The sequence below is a fragment of the Rhodamnia argentea genome, chromosome 1 (genome assembly GCF_020921035.1).
Source record: "Rhodamnia argentea isolate NSW1041297 chromosome 1, ASM2092103v1, whole genome shotgun sequence".
Lineage (NCBI taxonomy): Eukaryota > Viridiplantae > Streptophyta > Magnoliopsida > Myrtales > Myrtaceae > Rhodamnia > Rhodamnia argentea.
In genome coordinates this window covers 31,632,498-31,647,200 of record NC_063150.1, presented here as the reverse complement: position 1 = coordinate 31,647,200, position 14,703 = coordinate 31,632,498, and the positions used below count along the sequence as shown (strand labels likewise).

The following is a 14,703-nucleotide window of genomic DNA, read 5'->3' as shown; positions in this document are numbered from 1 at the left end:
TCCTTGGTGGATTCAAGTCGGAACATGGCCACCAAGGCCCCAAGTGTGGGCGCCAAGGTCTCAGGCCTAACCTCGAGGGACCTTGGCCAAGCCGCCAAGGACTCTGGCACAAGCGACAGAGTCTCCGTGCTTTAGCGTCGAGGCCAACTCGTATTTTTTGAAAAAAAAATTTATTTTTATTTCTAAAAGACAAGATCGTATTCCCGAATTTAAGCATATGTTTCCATCCGCCATGAAAAGGCTTTCCATATTATATATACTGGCTTTCTTTTTTACCCATAGTGTAAAAGTTGTTTTTTACTTAATCAGGAACCAGGGGTTGACACAAGGCTTTGAATTTCGGGTAGTTGTCCGTTAATTTCTTCACTTATTTTCGCTTAAAGTTACGTCGTTAAGGTTTTGAAATGCTGCAAGACTTATTAGCCCCTCGAGGCCAATACTCATATATATTCCACACCAGCATGGGAAGCTTTTCTTTCACCATCATGTGCTGGAAACTTGATGGTCTGCATCGAAGAATTGGAAACATGAGCTGAATTTGATAATTTAAACGTTTTAGGAGAGCGAGACGAGTACAACGATCATCACCTTGATCGTCGAGTCTGCATAATCAAAACCATCGGATTGAGCAGGTAGTCTAGGTGGTTAAGTTGTGCCATGGATGCAGATGAGAAAAAAGAAGATGAACTTATTTATAGTTCATGAACTTGCAATTGAAGAAGAAAAAGACCATGCTGATGATTAAACCTGGGGTTTCATGCTGAATTTTACAACCTGGCATTTCTCCGACCCGTCAACAATGATTATGCCTGTAAAGTTTTGAAACTTGTAGATAATGTGTCATTCTTGTACAAGCAAAGCTCCAGAACAATTAGCAGAATTTTAGTCTCAAAACTAGACAAACACATAGTATGCTCTATTTGCTTTGTGGTTATTTATAATAAGTGAAACACGCACACTAACTTCATCTTGAACAAAAGAATAGTTAACAAAGAAAAGACAAGTACAGGCATGCCTGCAAAAGTTTAGATCGAGACGCTGTTGGGAATTCCCTTGGCGGTCACTCCGCCTTCGCTGGTCGGGTAAAGTAGCATATAAGGCACCTCGACTGGCCCGACCCGGTTCCTCCACCTCTCGTCCCCATTCATCCGCATAATCCTTTCCTCGACTTCTCCCAGCTTCTTTCCGAACCTCTCGAATGCCTCCAACGGCTCAGCATCCGCCGTCCACTCGGGGGTGTCTCTCTGCCCAAGATATACCTCGTCGGTAGAATGCGTTGACAGGATCTCTATGAGCGAAATTCCTAGAAGCGTCTGAAGCTGGGCAGTTATGGTTTTCAGGAAAGTCTTGTCAGGATTTTGCTTGAGCTCCTCAAATTCGGGAGTACCTTCCTCGGGCATAAAGCGACGGCTGAGGGTGGGCCGGTTCGGGAGGTACCCTGCATAAGGGTATTGCCCGAAGTTCACGGCCGCGTGGAGAGCGGACGCAACCCAGATGGTGATTGTACATGTCTCTGTTAGGTCCTTCACAGTCTGCATTTTAGGCCACCAGGGTTGGTCCTTCTTGTCGCCGTGTCCCTCTTCCACAAGTTCCTTCCACCAGGACTGAAGTTCCTTGTCGTTCCGAACCGCCTCGTCGCTCTTGTAATAAAAGGAGCAGTAGTCCTCAACCCACGTCTTGATGGCGGACCAGATCTCGAGCCCGTCTACCGCGTAGGGGTAGTCCTCGATCAGTAGGCGGAGGCCATGCGGGGAGTTTGCATCTTCTACAGCGACTCCCCTGAAGACAAGACAAGGTAGAACATTTTCGTCACGCTCAAGTCTTGAAATAATCCAAGTAAAACAAACGACAGCTATTTTGATATATACGTTGGCCCGAGCCTCGGCCATTCCAAGTACATTTGTGCAATCTTCGTCGGCCTTGATTTTTCTTGCTTTTCGGAGGAACTTTAAATAGAAGTCTTAGGGACGATTTATTTGAACAGAACAGTGAGTTTACCGCTTGATGAGGTCGGCGGGAAGGGCTTGCTCGGGGAAAATCCAGTTCTTGTAGACTGCGGAAGACATCTCCATGGAATACTTTGCTGGGAAAACGGTCGCCTCCAGGATTCCACCCGCATTGATCAAAATCTGCCTGGCTAATGCGTTTATGTTCATCGTATCGCGGAAATGGGGATGCAAAAGCTTGTAGATCGGGTGAAGCGCGCTCAGTTGTCTATTTGTCGCGATCACAAACGGTTCAATCGCCGCATGAGTATTCAACCTGCAGTAAGAATAAAGAAAATTATCAATATGCAGGACTTAAGCGAACCTTTTTTTTCCACTCCGTCACATAGTTGAACGCTCCTTAGAAGTCCTTACCAGTGGCTGATGAGTTGATGATAGCCGGAGTCGTTAACTGCCGCATAAGCTTTAGCCAACTGCCAGATGGAACCTTCGACGCCTTGATCGGCCGGCGTGTACACCTTGCTTACTGCGCCGAACTCGTCTCCCTCGGGATGTGGCAAGCTAAGCTCTATCGCCAGCGGCTTCAGGGTACCATCGTCATTCAAGAAGAGGAGTGTTCGAGAGGCATATGTTTTGGTGGTAGTCGTGTTTATCCGCCTCAGATACGGCATGAGCGCATCGTGGTGATCCAATATGAACAATTTATTCATCTCGATAGCCTGCATTTGTTATGCGTCATTTCAATTTGGATAGACGAACTAATGAGCTTGCCGTCATCTTTTAAGCAAAGTTTGAGCATATGGACACTCTTAGTGATTTGGACAGCCAGGATGTGAGATGCAATGACGGTACCTGTTCCACAGTTAATCCGTTCAATTGCTTCTGAATGAGCTCTTCCCTTATTGAACTGCTCTGGTTGCCATATATTTTAGGGTCTAGCTTGCTTGCCGGTGGGAATTCCTGAAACCAATAAAAATGTTTAAACAACTGGACATCCGATGGAACTCAATTCCGCGCTTCATGGTAATATTAACCGAAATAGTTTGAGCTGTAACATGAAAGATATTTGTATTTACCTCGAGACGGCGAATCACGACAGGGTTGACTCCAGCGACCATTTCTCTACAGAATTCTACATCGGTTCTCCAGGCGGTCTTATCCTCTGCACAGCATGATTTGCTAGGCGTTAGGAAAACTTGAGTCCTTAGCCTCAAACTAATTAGATGAAAAAAGGCCTCATGGATATGTATCCATTACCTTTGATCACTTGAGGCATGGGGTACTTGAGAAGCCCTTCCCCGTCGGTCCGGACAAGTTCCTTGAGCAGCTCTAGGGGAATGTTCTCCTTCAGACTCTCAACCAAAGGACCGTCGGGAAGCTTAAAACCGCCTTCGTAGATATTGAGCACGTCCTGGAAGGAGTCGAACTCATTGGGCGTGCTGTCGCATATAGTCTGTAGCTCGGGCTTCAGAAATTGCCCCACGGCTTTTAGAGCGTAAGCAAGGAAGTCGGACATCTTTATGTGGCCAAATCGTTCGTCCCTAGGAACGTATATGTTTAGGGTCATGACCAGAGGCAGCCTGCTCTCACTATTCGGATCTATCGATAACATCAGGAAAATTCAGTATACTTGCAAAGAAGCATCTTAGTCAAACAAATGAAGCCATAATAATCTCACGTCGACTTGGAGATTAATGAAATGAGTGCATTATCTAACCTTTCTCAGTCGGCGGTCGACCGGTCCTTCCTCTGCGAGGATAGGGATATTCAGCAGATCCTCCTAGAACAGGGCGGGCATACTTCTGGCCCTTGTCTGGATCACCCAAATCGTTGTAGTAAGCATAGTCGTACACCCTGTCCCACTCCTGAAGCTCTCCCTTTCCGTCTCCTCTCAAGTTAACTAACTCTTCCTCTCGGTACGTCACTAGAGGCGCCGGAGTTTGGCTCGGAAGATACGTCTGCAATAACGTTGCTACCTTATTAGAGACAACCTAAGGAACCCTGTCCAGTCATATTGCTATTTCATGTGACAGAATAGAACACAGTCCGCAACTGCAAAGCCTTGAGCCAATATAAAGTGCCATGGCTAAGCAAAATGCCCCATTTCATGAAATCACAAAGCTTACAAGATGCTAAAACCAGCTAAAAGCAGAGTATAACCTAGAGAATTCCTAGAAACGAGATTTTGCCGCACCAATTATTTTTTTTCCGAAGGCTAGGACAGTTTGAAAAATCACTCCTTTCTGATCAGTTTTCCGCATCAGCTAACTCTTTAGAACTGCTATATGTAAAACAAGAGCTAAGTCTTCCTACACAGAGGCAATGTCATTCATTTTTTCGCTGTTGAGACTCTGGAAGCAAATCATCAATCAAATTATCGTGATCGAACCTTGTTAGAGAAGAAGACCCGGTCCTTCTTGTACCGGTCGGCAGGGTAGACCCACGAGTTGCAGACAAAGTGGACTCGGCCCTCGCCGGGCACATCTTCGAGGGTGATCGTCTTGAGGTAGAACTGACTGTGATGGTTGTTTTGTACGACGATCGCCCCAGGAACTCCCACTTCCTCGTCCCAATCGAAAGTCACCTTGAACGCCGAGTCCCCTGCCGTCAAGGGAGTGATGGTAGTGATCCATTCTTCCAGATATGCAGGCTTTCCCAATTTCCCCCGCAAACCGTTCTCTACAAAAGCTCGAAAAAGAAACACAAAATGTCAGAGCTCCCGATCTTTTCGTCCTGGCAAATGAGGACGGCATCCATCTTTAACATGGGGAAGGGCCTGAATCTGATCAGTGATCAACGCGAAATCATTTGCATTTTGTTTCAGATTTTCAGTTTGTTCACCCTGATATTACGTTGCTCGATAATGTTCTTGCTGTCACAAGCATGGTGCCGTTTCAACAAACATGATCTGATCTCGTGTTAAAAACCAAGAGGAAAGAGCAATCAATAAAGCGAGTTAGAAAGCTCATCTTCGCAATACCCGGCAACAAATTTCCAGTCAAAAGAAACAGATGACAGCCTATGTTATCGTCCATTATCCAGAAATTAAGTACAAGAATTGTTTTACAATGATGTCTTTCCATTGTCATGGTCCACACTCGGCAAAGAGCCGTCCGTCGGAAAGAGAAAGCTCCTTCAACTAATCCTATTTTCTGCATTACTTTACGGTGGAATGGCGATCGGATTTGAGCACTCTTGCATCGTCCTTGATGGCGATGGCCCATCGTATTCAATGCATGCATCGTCTTCGTGATGCAACGCGAACCTAACCTCTCTACTGAACCGCAATTCAACCATTTCATATATGAATGCCGACTCTACCTACGGGGAGATCTTAGCGCTGCTACCGACATGCATGGAGGAGAAAATCCATACGTAGTCAAGAAACACAGTCATGCACCGAAAAAACAAAACTTTAAATTCGAGAATTATGGTCAGTCAATAATGGGAAAATTTGCTTGGTCAGAAGAAACAATTAAAATGGAAAAAAAAAATAGAAAATAGAGAACTTGAGATTGGGCTATTGACCGGAGGATACCGTTGACTGATTGTTTAAGAACAGAAGGGAGGGGTGCGTCTTTGGTGGGTTTGACGATTTGAGCTTTTTCTCAATCAAAAAGTTTAAATAAATAAAGCGTGAGTGAAAATTCAAGACAGTCCAACACAAAAAATAGGACGACCTGACTTTTGTCGATCTTTGAATTGGGACTGGATTGAGGAAAATAATTCATAATTCATATGAAATTTCATCCACTTCTTCCAAAACATGGGTGTTAATTAAAAACCAGACCAAAGATTTTACCAAAGGTGGGAAAGAGAATATGTAAAAGCGCCAGACGCGGGTGCTAAAACAAGACCTAATCAACTTGGGGCCCAAATGGTCAACATTTAAACCAAATTACGACCCAAAAAAAAAAAAAACCAAATCAAAATATTTTAACCTAGTTTGAACTAGCTTTTCGATTTGGTTTTTGGTTCCTAATTTTCATAAATTAATATAGTTTTATTCGATTTAACAAAATAGAAGATTTGGTTTAAAAATTATCTCATATATAAGAGAATCCAACCCGGAGTGTTAAACATTTCAGAAGCTACGTGGTGCTCAATGCCATACAAGATCAACTTCAGAAGATAATTTCAAGTGTAAAATGTGATAAATTAGGTTCACTGTTTACGAATCTCGTATGCAAAATGCAAGAGTGCCTTGCCACAGAACCCAATAAAGCTGACACAAATTGGACAATTGGACTCTTGTCAATGATACGCCTCGAGTAAAGCGAAAGATGCAACGTGTTATGCTTCCTTGAAATTCGAAACAAGAAGTTTCTTTCTTTCTTATAACAGAACGCCGAAACGCGAGCGATCCGACGTGAAAATACTTATCGTTATTGTCTCTCTCTTTGTGGGGGAAGAAGATCGCTGATCATGATCATGACCACGAACAGCTCGATTCGTTGCCATTCATCGTTTTTTGTCAGCAGAAAATGTACCAAGAAAAGCCGTTGCAAGAACTTGCTCGAGAAAGGAACGGCATGAAGATGGCGTTTGGGAGAGGCTCGTGACTCACCGGGATCGCCGTGGACGGCGCTCACGAGCCGCAGAGAGACCTTCTGGCCCAGCAGCTCGTGGACGCGGTCGAGCACCGACGCGTTGAAGTCGTTGAAGTCCAAGACGTTCTTCTTCATCAGCACCACGGTCCCCTTGACCTTCTTGGACCCGCCCGCCTGGCCCCGGCGGTCCGCCTCGTCTTTGCCGCCGTCGAAGGCCTGTAGTATCCCGTGAAACAGCTTATCCATTCCGGAGAATTTGTCAGAACCCTTCTTGCGAAGTCGATAGGAGGAAAGGAAGAGGAGGCGGAAGGCTGTTGAATTGAATGAAGAAGGGTGGGCTTTGCGATGGAGGGTATTTATACGGAAAAGTTCGACGCTGCGGCATCACCAAGAAGCTTCACCTGTTTACCTTAGACTTGCGATATCTTTCCTTCTTCCTTTTTTTTTTCCCACGGTATACCGTATAAGGACGTATTTACTTGTATACTAAATAGGAAATACTTTTCGACCAAAAAAAATAGGAAATATTTGATTGGCTAGTTAGTATCTTGAAAATCTAGGTTTTCTCATTTGATTGCATGAGAATACGAACGATAACCATTATGTTTCTCTATTTTTCTATTTTTCTGTTCTCGGGAACAGCTTTAGAACATAAATCTGTTTAGTAAAACAATTCCAATTTTCTATTTCCGAAACAAATTTTTAGCCCCGAATTCTTTTTATCACTTACCCTCTCTCTTTCTTGTGTGAGGTGCGTCCATGTCGAAGGTTTGCCGGCAAAGAATTTATATTACGGGAACAGCAATTGTGTCGTTATTAAACGCGTTTTTCTACTCAAAAACTCGTCTATGGAATAGAAATAAAGAAATTTGTTTTTTACCAGAAATAATTCTCGAGAACAGAATGACTATCATTCATACCTTAGTAATTTGGGCGATCGTTAAATGATTTTTTGGGGGATAGATTTTTCCTCTTCTTCTTTTTTAAATGAGGGGAGAAATTGGGTTGGTTTTGGTTGAATAGATAGACCATACGCCGATGGCCATGCCCGATATAAATGAGCCTAAGGCTCTTGAATTTTATCATTTAACTAATGCAAGGGAAGGCCACGACGTTGAAGATCCCACGATTCAACGGTGGCTGCCAAAAAATCCGTTTAGGGAAAAGGACCGGCGAAGACTTGGTGATGATTAAGGGATTAATGAAGTGATTAGCACACGGCTTTAGATCTGGTGGCATGTCTTAATCCTAGGTTATCTTTTGTCAATTTCATCCTTTCGAGTCACGTTGAGATTATCCGAAATTACCAAGCAAGTCCGAACCTACGTTTCTTGGAAGAACTGATGGGGGTAGGGGTGAGCGGTTCCCGATCCGGTTTGGTTCCCGCGCGGTTCCAAGGGTTTTCGATCCGTGGTTTCAAAAAGTGGATGCACATTTCGTAATTCTTCAATCAATCACACACAAGTAAACATACAGTCTCCAAATAAACTCTATTACAAATTTACAACCTACACGTTCACTATTCAATGAACTCTATATGCAAACATCCATTAGATACAAATCGGATATCGCTAAACACACTTAATTTCTAGATTCATTGAGAAAAACTGTTGTTGCATAGCTCTTATTAGGTTTGTTTTCTAAAAAAAATTAAAAAAAAAAAAAGATCGGTCCGGTCCGGGCGGTCCCGTCCGATCCTGGGCCCTGGAACCGGACCGGATCCTTCTAAAACCAGGAACCGGAACATTGGTCCCGGTTCGATCCGGGCGGTTTTTTTTACTCACCCCTAGATGGGGGGGTTGAGCATTGGCTAAAGAGAGAGAGGGAGGATGAGAAAGAGACTTGGAAGCTCGACAAATCCGTACCGATGTCTGCTTTTGCTAAAATGTATCTTTATATTCGGTCATGATACAAGGAGATATTCTCAAGGCGGTGGCATATCTTATAATCTAGGAAGCATCGGCATTCTCCAAAGGTCTTCGTATTGTGTCGTGTCTGACATGCAGCCGACAGGTCATCGGCACTCCAAACATACCAGCAACACGCTACTCCAGCATCCCAACGCGTCATTTCAACATAAATAGGATCAATTTTAAGCATTCTCAATAAATTAAAGGTCAAAAAGTATATAATATATATATATATATATATATATATATATATATATATTACACACACTTAAGTCATATATCCAACCACCCAAAATTAATATACCTAGCTAGCAAAAAAAAATTATAATTGTGAATCCCTAAAAAAAGAAAAAAAAGAAATTCATGACTGATATTTTTATATGTACATGATAATTTAATATAAAAAGTATCCCAACGAATCAAAATTCTCTATTTTTTTAGAAATGTCGTGTAGACATGTCGTATCGCGTGTTGCGTATCGGTGTCGGTGCTAGTTAGCTTATAACTAAATGTATCCATTTGAATGAGAGCTTATTAGGCTCTATTCGAGTGAGCCTATCATGAATCTTAATGTCGTTTATATAAATCTTGTGGAATTCTTACATTTAACTTATTTTCTCTAGGAAAAAAAAAGAAAAAAAAAGAGATAAAATACCATTTATTTTCTTTCCTAAGTCTTTATTTCCGCTTTGGGTGCACTTCTCGTGCCACTAAAACAAATTTAATGAGCTACATCTATCATCATCACGTAAGCATCGCTATCTCCACTTTGATCGAGCCGTCTGATTGGTGCAGTTTTCTGCTTTTGAGTGTTAGTGCGTTGAAAATCAAACTTACTTAAAATGTTACGTCGTCCACCAATTTGAATTTCTGAAGAACACGGAAACATCCGCATTTAAAGCCCCCCTCAAAACTTACCCGTAACTTTTCTATTGATTAAGATGGGAGGTATACAATGTTGATAATTATCAGAAAAAGTCATAAACTTATTGTATAATTTTCAATTTCACCGATTTAATCGCGAACGTTTTAACGATTTATCAATATAATCATTCGGATCAATTTCGAGCGAAAATCTCTGACGTATACGACTCGTGATTGGACCTTCATGTTGGCAAAATTGGTCGGAAATGCCTACATTAGCCAACCATCAAAAGATTTGAAATTAAATCGCTCAATTTAAAATGTCTAGAATCGAAGTGGTATCCGTATATTAAATCCAGGATTTTTATGCTAATTTTCCCACGTGTATTGGCGAATAATCCGAGTGCGATATCCTGAGCGTCGATCTTCGACATACATGGTGTATTTTGCCGTAGAACGACATGCACCTCAAAGTTTTGTACATCAGATTTCGATCGACTAAGGACAAATTCCCTAGACACTTTTTCACGAGGGAAACCAACCAGCCTTTCGGCGGCCAGTCAATGATCTCTCCTCAAGGAAAGGTGGCCGAGGTAGGGAACTGGCTATAGTAGCACTAGCACCTCACATTTGGCTTTTGTGGAAGAAGAATCAAAGCACATTATTATTATTTTTTTAATTTGGTATACCCTTATAATAATAATAATAATAATAATAATAATAATAATAATAAAGATGACGGTGGTAATAATATATTTTCATGCATTTAATACAATATGAATGCATACCACGAAGGCATCTACGGGTCCCACATACACATTTGAGAGTATTTACTAATTTATTCACGGGCTCCCCCACGTTTTGTTGTCTTCAGCAAATTAGCAGCAGCCCCCTTTAGAAGAAGACGCCTGCCTATTCCTATTCAAGGGAAAGAAAAGATCGTGTTGACTCACCATCGTTGAGTTTCCATTCCGCCAAGACGGCCATGGTGCTCAAAGTTTGAAGATTCAAGGAGTCAAGGATAGTTTTGGGCGTTTCCCCTAGAAATTGAATTTGTCCTGGTCCAGGTCCATACCATGGTTTTGATAAATTTAAAGTTTGAGCACGAATGCTCGTCCAAGCTGTTCTTGTCGTGCGAGACTTGTCATTCCGAATCCGATGGGCCCGCTCGCTTACCAAACTCTCTTTTCGATCTTATCTCTTGGAATCATCTGATTTTAGGGCACCAAATTGTCTGTTAACAATCGCTTTGGGGATGATGGCAACCAAACCAAAGCATGTGAGCCGCGCAACGCGCGCATGTATCTTTGCATTATAGGGTAAAGGAAATCGAATTGGTTCATCAGCAAGAGAAAGCTTGAGACCTTTTCATATGGTTTCCTACGTACCATAAAGGGAAAATTGTCCAAAAACCTTTCACGCTTTTGCCAATTCAGTTCTAAACATTTTCACGTTTTGCTAATTGAGTCCATCAAGTTAAGTTTAACTGGAAATCGTTGATGTAGACGTCGGCCGTCTTACATGGCGCAGCTAATGACGTGGACATTTTTTAAATAATTTTTAATGTTTATTATTTTATTTTATTTTTATTTTTTTTTTCCTTCCCTTCTACCTCTAGAGGCGAGGACCATTGTGGCCCGGTGATCGGCTAGAGGAAGAAGGGAAGGAAAAAAAAAGGAACAAGAAAATAATAAATGCATAAATGAAATTCGAAGACTATTAGAATATTATTAAAATATCTACGTCGGCGCCGGCCGCGCCATATTAGATGGCCAACGTTCACGTCAATAATTTCGAGCCAAAATTAGCCGAACGGACTCAATTGGCAAAATATAAGAAAATTTAGAACTCGGTTGGCATAATTAAAATGTTTATAACTGAATTGGTAAAAATGTAATAAGATTAGGATTTTTTGGATAATCCCCTTCTATCACGGAAGGGGTACAAACTTAAATGTTTCGTCGATCTTGAATTTCCCACTCGCATCGTGGTGATGCGGCAAGGATGACGAGCTCACGCTGTAGACAGAGATGCGCACTCAAATTCTATGGCCCTAAACTAAACATTCTCCGGCGTCCCGCGGATGATCCATAATTTGCTAATGCTAGACGCCCCTTTTTTCGGGTGCGTGAAGAGAAGAAGGAAAAAAAAAGAAAAAGAAGCGAACTTGTTACAAAAAACGATTATCAAGTCAGAATGTGGAAACCGTGTCTAATTTTCTAATGTGATTTTAATAATTACTCTTCTTTGTTTTCAATTCACTAATGATTTGATATCTCTTCTATCGTCAAATGAAGTTGCGACTTTTGCGGGCGGTGACATTTGCATCGCACAGTTTTGTCTTCTTCTTCTTCTTCTTTTCCGCATGCGTCGTTTATTCAATCGCCCTCCAGGTGGTGGCTCTAACAAATTGACCTGAACTTCTTCAAAAGTCTACGATTGCTTTGCCCTAACGCAAGTTCTTCTCGTCCCATAAGAAACTTTGAAACCATATAATTGTATGTCTTATCTATAAGTTCTCTTGAAATCTTTACGGTAATGGCTAGAAGGGTGACATCAGCTGATCGTCCCTCTCCACCTATTTCTCTAGGAAAAAAAAAATAAACGAAAAGGCTAATGATATTAGTAAAAATGTGTACTTTTATTCGTTTTATAATTGTGTATCTGGAATTTTCTTTGTTCAATAAAATACCTCAATTTAATTTGGCTCAATGTAAGTTCTCCTAAATTAAATTGCCATGTCATACGATGTACACGGCACGGCTTGCTCATTTAGCAAAAGCTAAGTCCGAGTGTTTACGGGCTATCTTACTAAGCAAAATTTGTGTCTATCTCCAATTTGGTGTTGGGTGATAAGAAGAGAGGATATGCTGATTTGGACGATCTCAACTGTCCGACATTTCTTTGTTGACTGTGGCATTATTTTACGAGCTCATATCGAGCACCAACGTGGACGGTAAAGGCTATTTACCAAGGTTAGTATCCAATTTGGCATTTTTTTTTTGTCTATGATTTTAATTAATATCTCTCATTGACCCGGATTTAAGCAGTTGAGATATTTGAATTATTGAATAAAAAAATAAAAAAAATAAATCTAGGGATCCAATTATAATACAAGCAAAAGTTCGGGCATTTTGATATCACTGCCCCTTAATAGAATAAAAGACAGAAATTTCACATCCCAAGCAGTAAGCTTTTTTTTTATTTGACCCGAAAAAAAGCAATAAGTTTTTTTAGTTTTCACGACGTCCTCGATACTAACTACTTTAATTTGCATCAGGATGTACATCTTGCAAAAATAATGACAGATTGTAAGTTTGAGATTACGTATGCATATAGGCCATCACAATAATACTTTCCCAAATGCATTAATTAGGAGATCTATTAAGAATAACATTAGTAAACTAGTGCAAAAATTTTGGTAAATTTGTCACCGCCACGGTACGTGGAAACGTGTATCCTTCGATGGGAATACATGGGTTGTGGTTTTCGCCGGTTTAATATAGGTCACCGTCAGCTAGCCTCACTAGGATCGATTCTGCGGTAACGTAACACAATTGATCAAAATCTGACGGTGGAGACTACGTGTGGATGGGAGAGGCTGGGGATCACGGGCTAGTACTATCCTACCTCGACGAAGTCAATCCGAACTTCGAAAGTCAGAGAAAATGTTAGGTAGTCTAGGCTTATCACGTAGATCATGTGCATATCCCTTTAAGTGATTGACACGTGTTCAAAGTGGGACCCACTTATCAATGAAACTAATCCAACGCCACGTGTACGGATATTTTAAAAAGAACTCCTAACCAAGCAACGAATAAAAGTCCTTCACAACCGTGGCCCTGATCCATGTCCGAACCGATGAGGTTTCGGAGATCCATTATTGCCTTGGATGGTCGCGCGATAAGATAGAGATTCCGATGCAAGAGCCACCCGCAAATTAGACATGATTTCGAATGCGATCTCCACACCTTTCATTCTCGTACAATCCAATCCGGAGATTCAAAATTGGAACGAAAGCCCCGGACGAAGTCACGAGACGCTAGAAGCGAGGCCAGACGCATGGGGTGATGCAGTGTCGAGTTCGACCCGCCCTTGTCGGGCACTCGGCATCCGCTGCGTAGGTGAAACCTTGAAAGAACCCCGAAATTAAAAAAGCGGGTTAGCACAAACGTCGTCCAAAAGCTTAGGCCAATGCACACAAACCATTCTATCGCTACCTTTTTATTCATGAGGCAGCCAACCGAATATATTCACATTCAATCGGATAGTCGATTCTCCCTGCACTGACAAAAGAAGATGCCTCGGTGCGATACCTACTCGTGGAGTCACCAATGAAGAAGTCAATTCATGGTTTAGCATTTAGTTATTGTAACCATCAAATTTTTATGGTACCTAAATCAAAATCATTAATTTTATCTACATATAGTAGGTAACTGGGCCCCACCAAAAAATAAAAGAATCTATGAAAAGTTCTGTAGCTATTGAGATACCTCGTATTAGTATTTTCTATTTCGATTACCGACTAAATCACGCCTTCGTTGGTCAACGTTGTTACATGAAATATGTTCATATGTGTAATATGAGGCTAATTTGATTGGTTAGAATGTTTGTTGGCCAACAAAGACAATTTGATTATAATGCATAATTTAATATGTAAATGGATGATAGTAACCTTGGTTGAATAATAAAATCAAGCGGACGAAGATTGAGGATGACACATTAAAGTTTTTATCTAAGTTGCTTGCACACAATGGACGAAAGTCTAGCGAATTATGTCAGCAGCAATATGAATTTCCTTTTTATAAAAAAAAAAATTTCTTCGTATTATGCTAAGTTAATCGATTTAATTGGTTTGCAAACGATATTATTATTACATGGGTCGGAAGTGACATGGTCAATGACAAGTACGCATATGCACATGTTTAGCAACATCGATTTGTGGAGGAATTCGATGTGACTTGTCAAGTTATGTATGTTTAATCATAACCTAGACAAAATTCATCGTGTTTTTCCATTGCCGCCTCTAAAAACAAATTACCTGCCCTTAAATTTTATGATGGATTTAGTTGGAAATTGGGATGTTTTATCTTTCTTTATAGTTTTGATAGATAGACACACACGTACTTGTGTCTGTAGATAAAGAAATACAAGACGAAGGATGTAACTCTCACATTGAAACTTTGATTTGTTGCACAATTAATTATGACGTCAGAGCACGAGATCTTTCTTTATTTTAACATTATATCTTCTTGCCCTTAATATCTAAATGTTACAAAAAGAAAAGATGAATCATATTGGATCCATTATGTACACAAGTTTGGCTCCGCATGTGCTAGAGATCGTATGCATGCATGGATGCATACGTAGATCAAAGGATAGAGCCTATCATTTTTCTTAGAACCTATAATTTTTTTTTTTTTTTCGGTTTGT

At 41.1% G+C, this 14,703-nt stretch overlaps 1 protein-coding gene across 2 annotated transcripts; it reads right to left on the bottom strand.

The window, feature by feature from the left end:
- Positions 1 to 888: 888 nt before the first annotated feature.
- Positions 889 to 6,913, bottom strand: LOC115743962 (probable linoleate 9S-lipoxygenase 5). 2 transcript variants are annotated; one of them, XM_030679005.2, is made up of 9 exons: positions 6,514 to 6,913; positions 4,336 to 4,625; positions 3,664 to 3,904; positions 3,204 to 3,545; positions 3,023 to 3,108; positions 2,799 to 2,906; positions 2,361 to 2,665; positions 1,999 to 2,262; positions 889 to 1,779 (listed from the first exon to the last, which is right to left on the bottom strand). In XM_030679005.2, exons 1-9 carry the CDS (start codon positions 6,740 to 6,742, stop codon positions 1,026 to 1,028), a joined length of 2,619 nt encoding a protein of 872 aa, XP_030534865.1. In that variant the 5' UTR covers positions 6,743 to 6,913; the 3' UTR covers positions 889 to 1,025. The 2 variants fall into 2 exon arrangements, with proteins under 2 accessions (XP_030534865.1, XP_030534864.2); XM_030679004.2 differs by lacking the exon at positions 6,514 to 6,913 and adding an exon at positions 4,927 to 5,097.
- Between the last annotated feature and the right edge of the window lie 7,790 nt (positions 6,914 to 14,703).

Bases quoted from the DNA above. Each gene is read 5' to 3' on its own strand.
- LOC115743962 (XM_030679005.2), bottom strand. From the start codon at position 6,742: ATGGATAAGCTGTTTCACGGGATACTACAGGCCTTCGACGGCGGCAAA. The intron at 2,666-2,798 runs GTACCGTCATTG...TAACAAATGCAG, and splicing joins ACGGATTAACTGTGGAACAG to GCTATCGAGATGAATAAATT. The intron at 2,263-2,360 runs GTAAGGACTTCT...TTCTTACTGCAG, and splicing joins CATCAACTCATCAGCCACTG to GTTGAATACTCATGCGGCGA.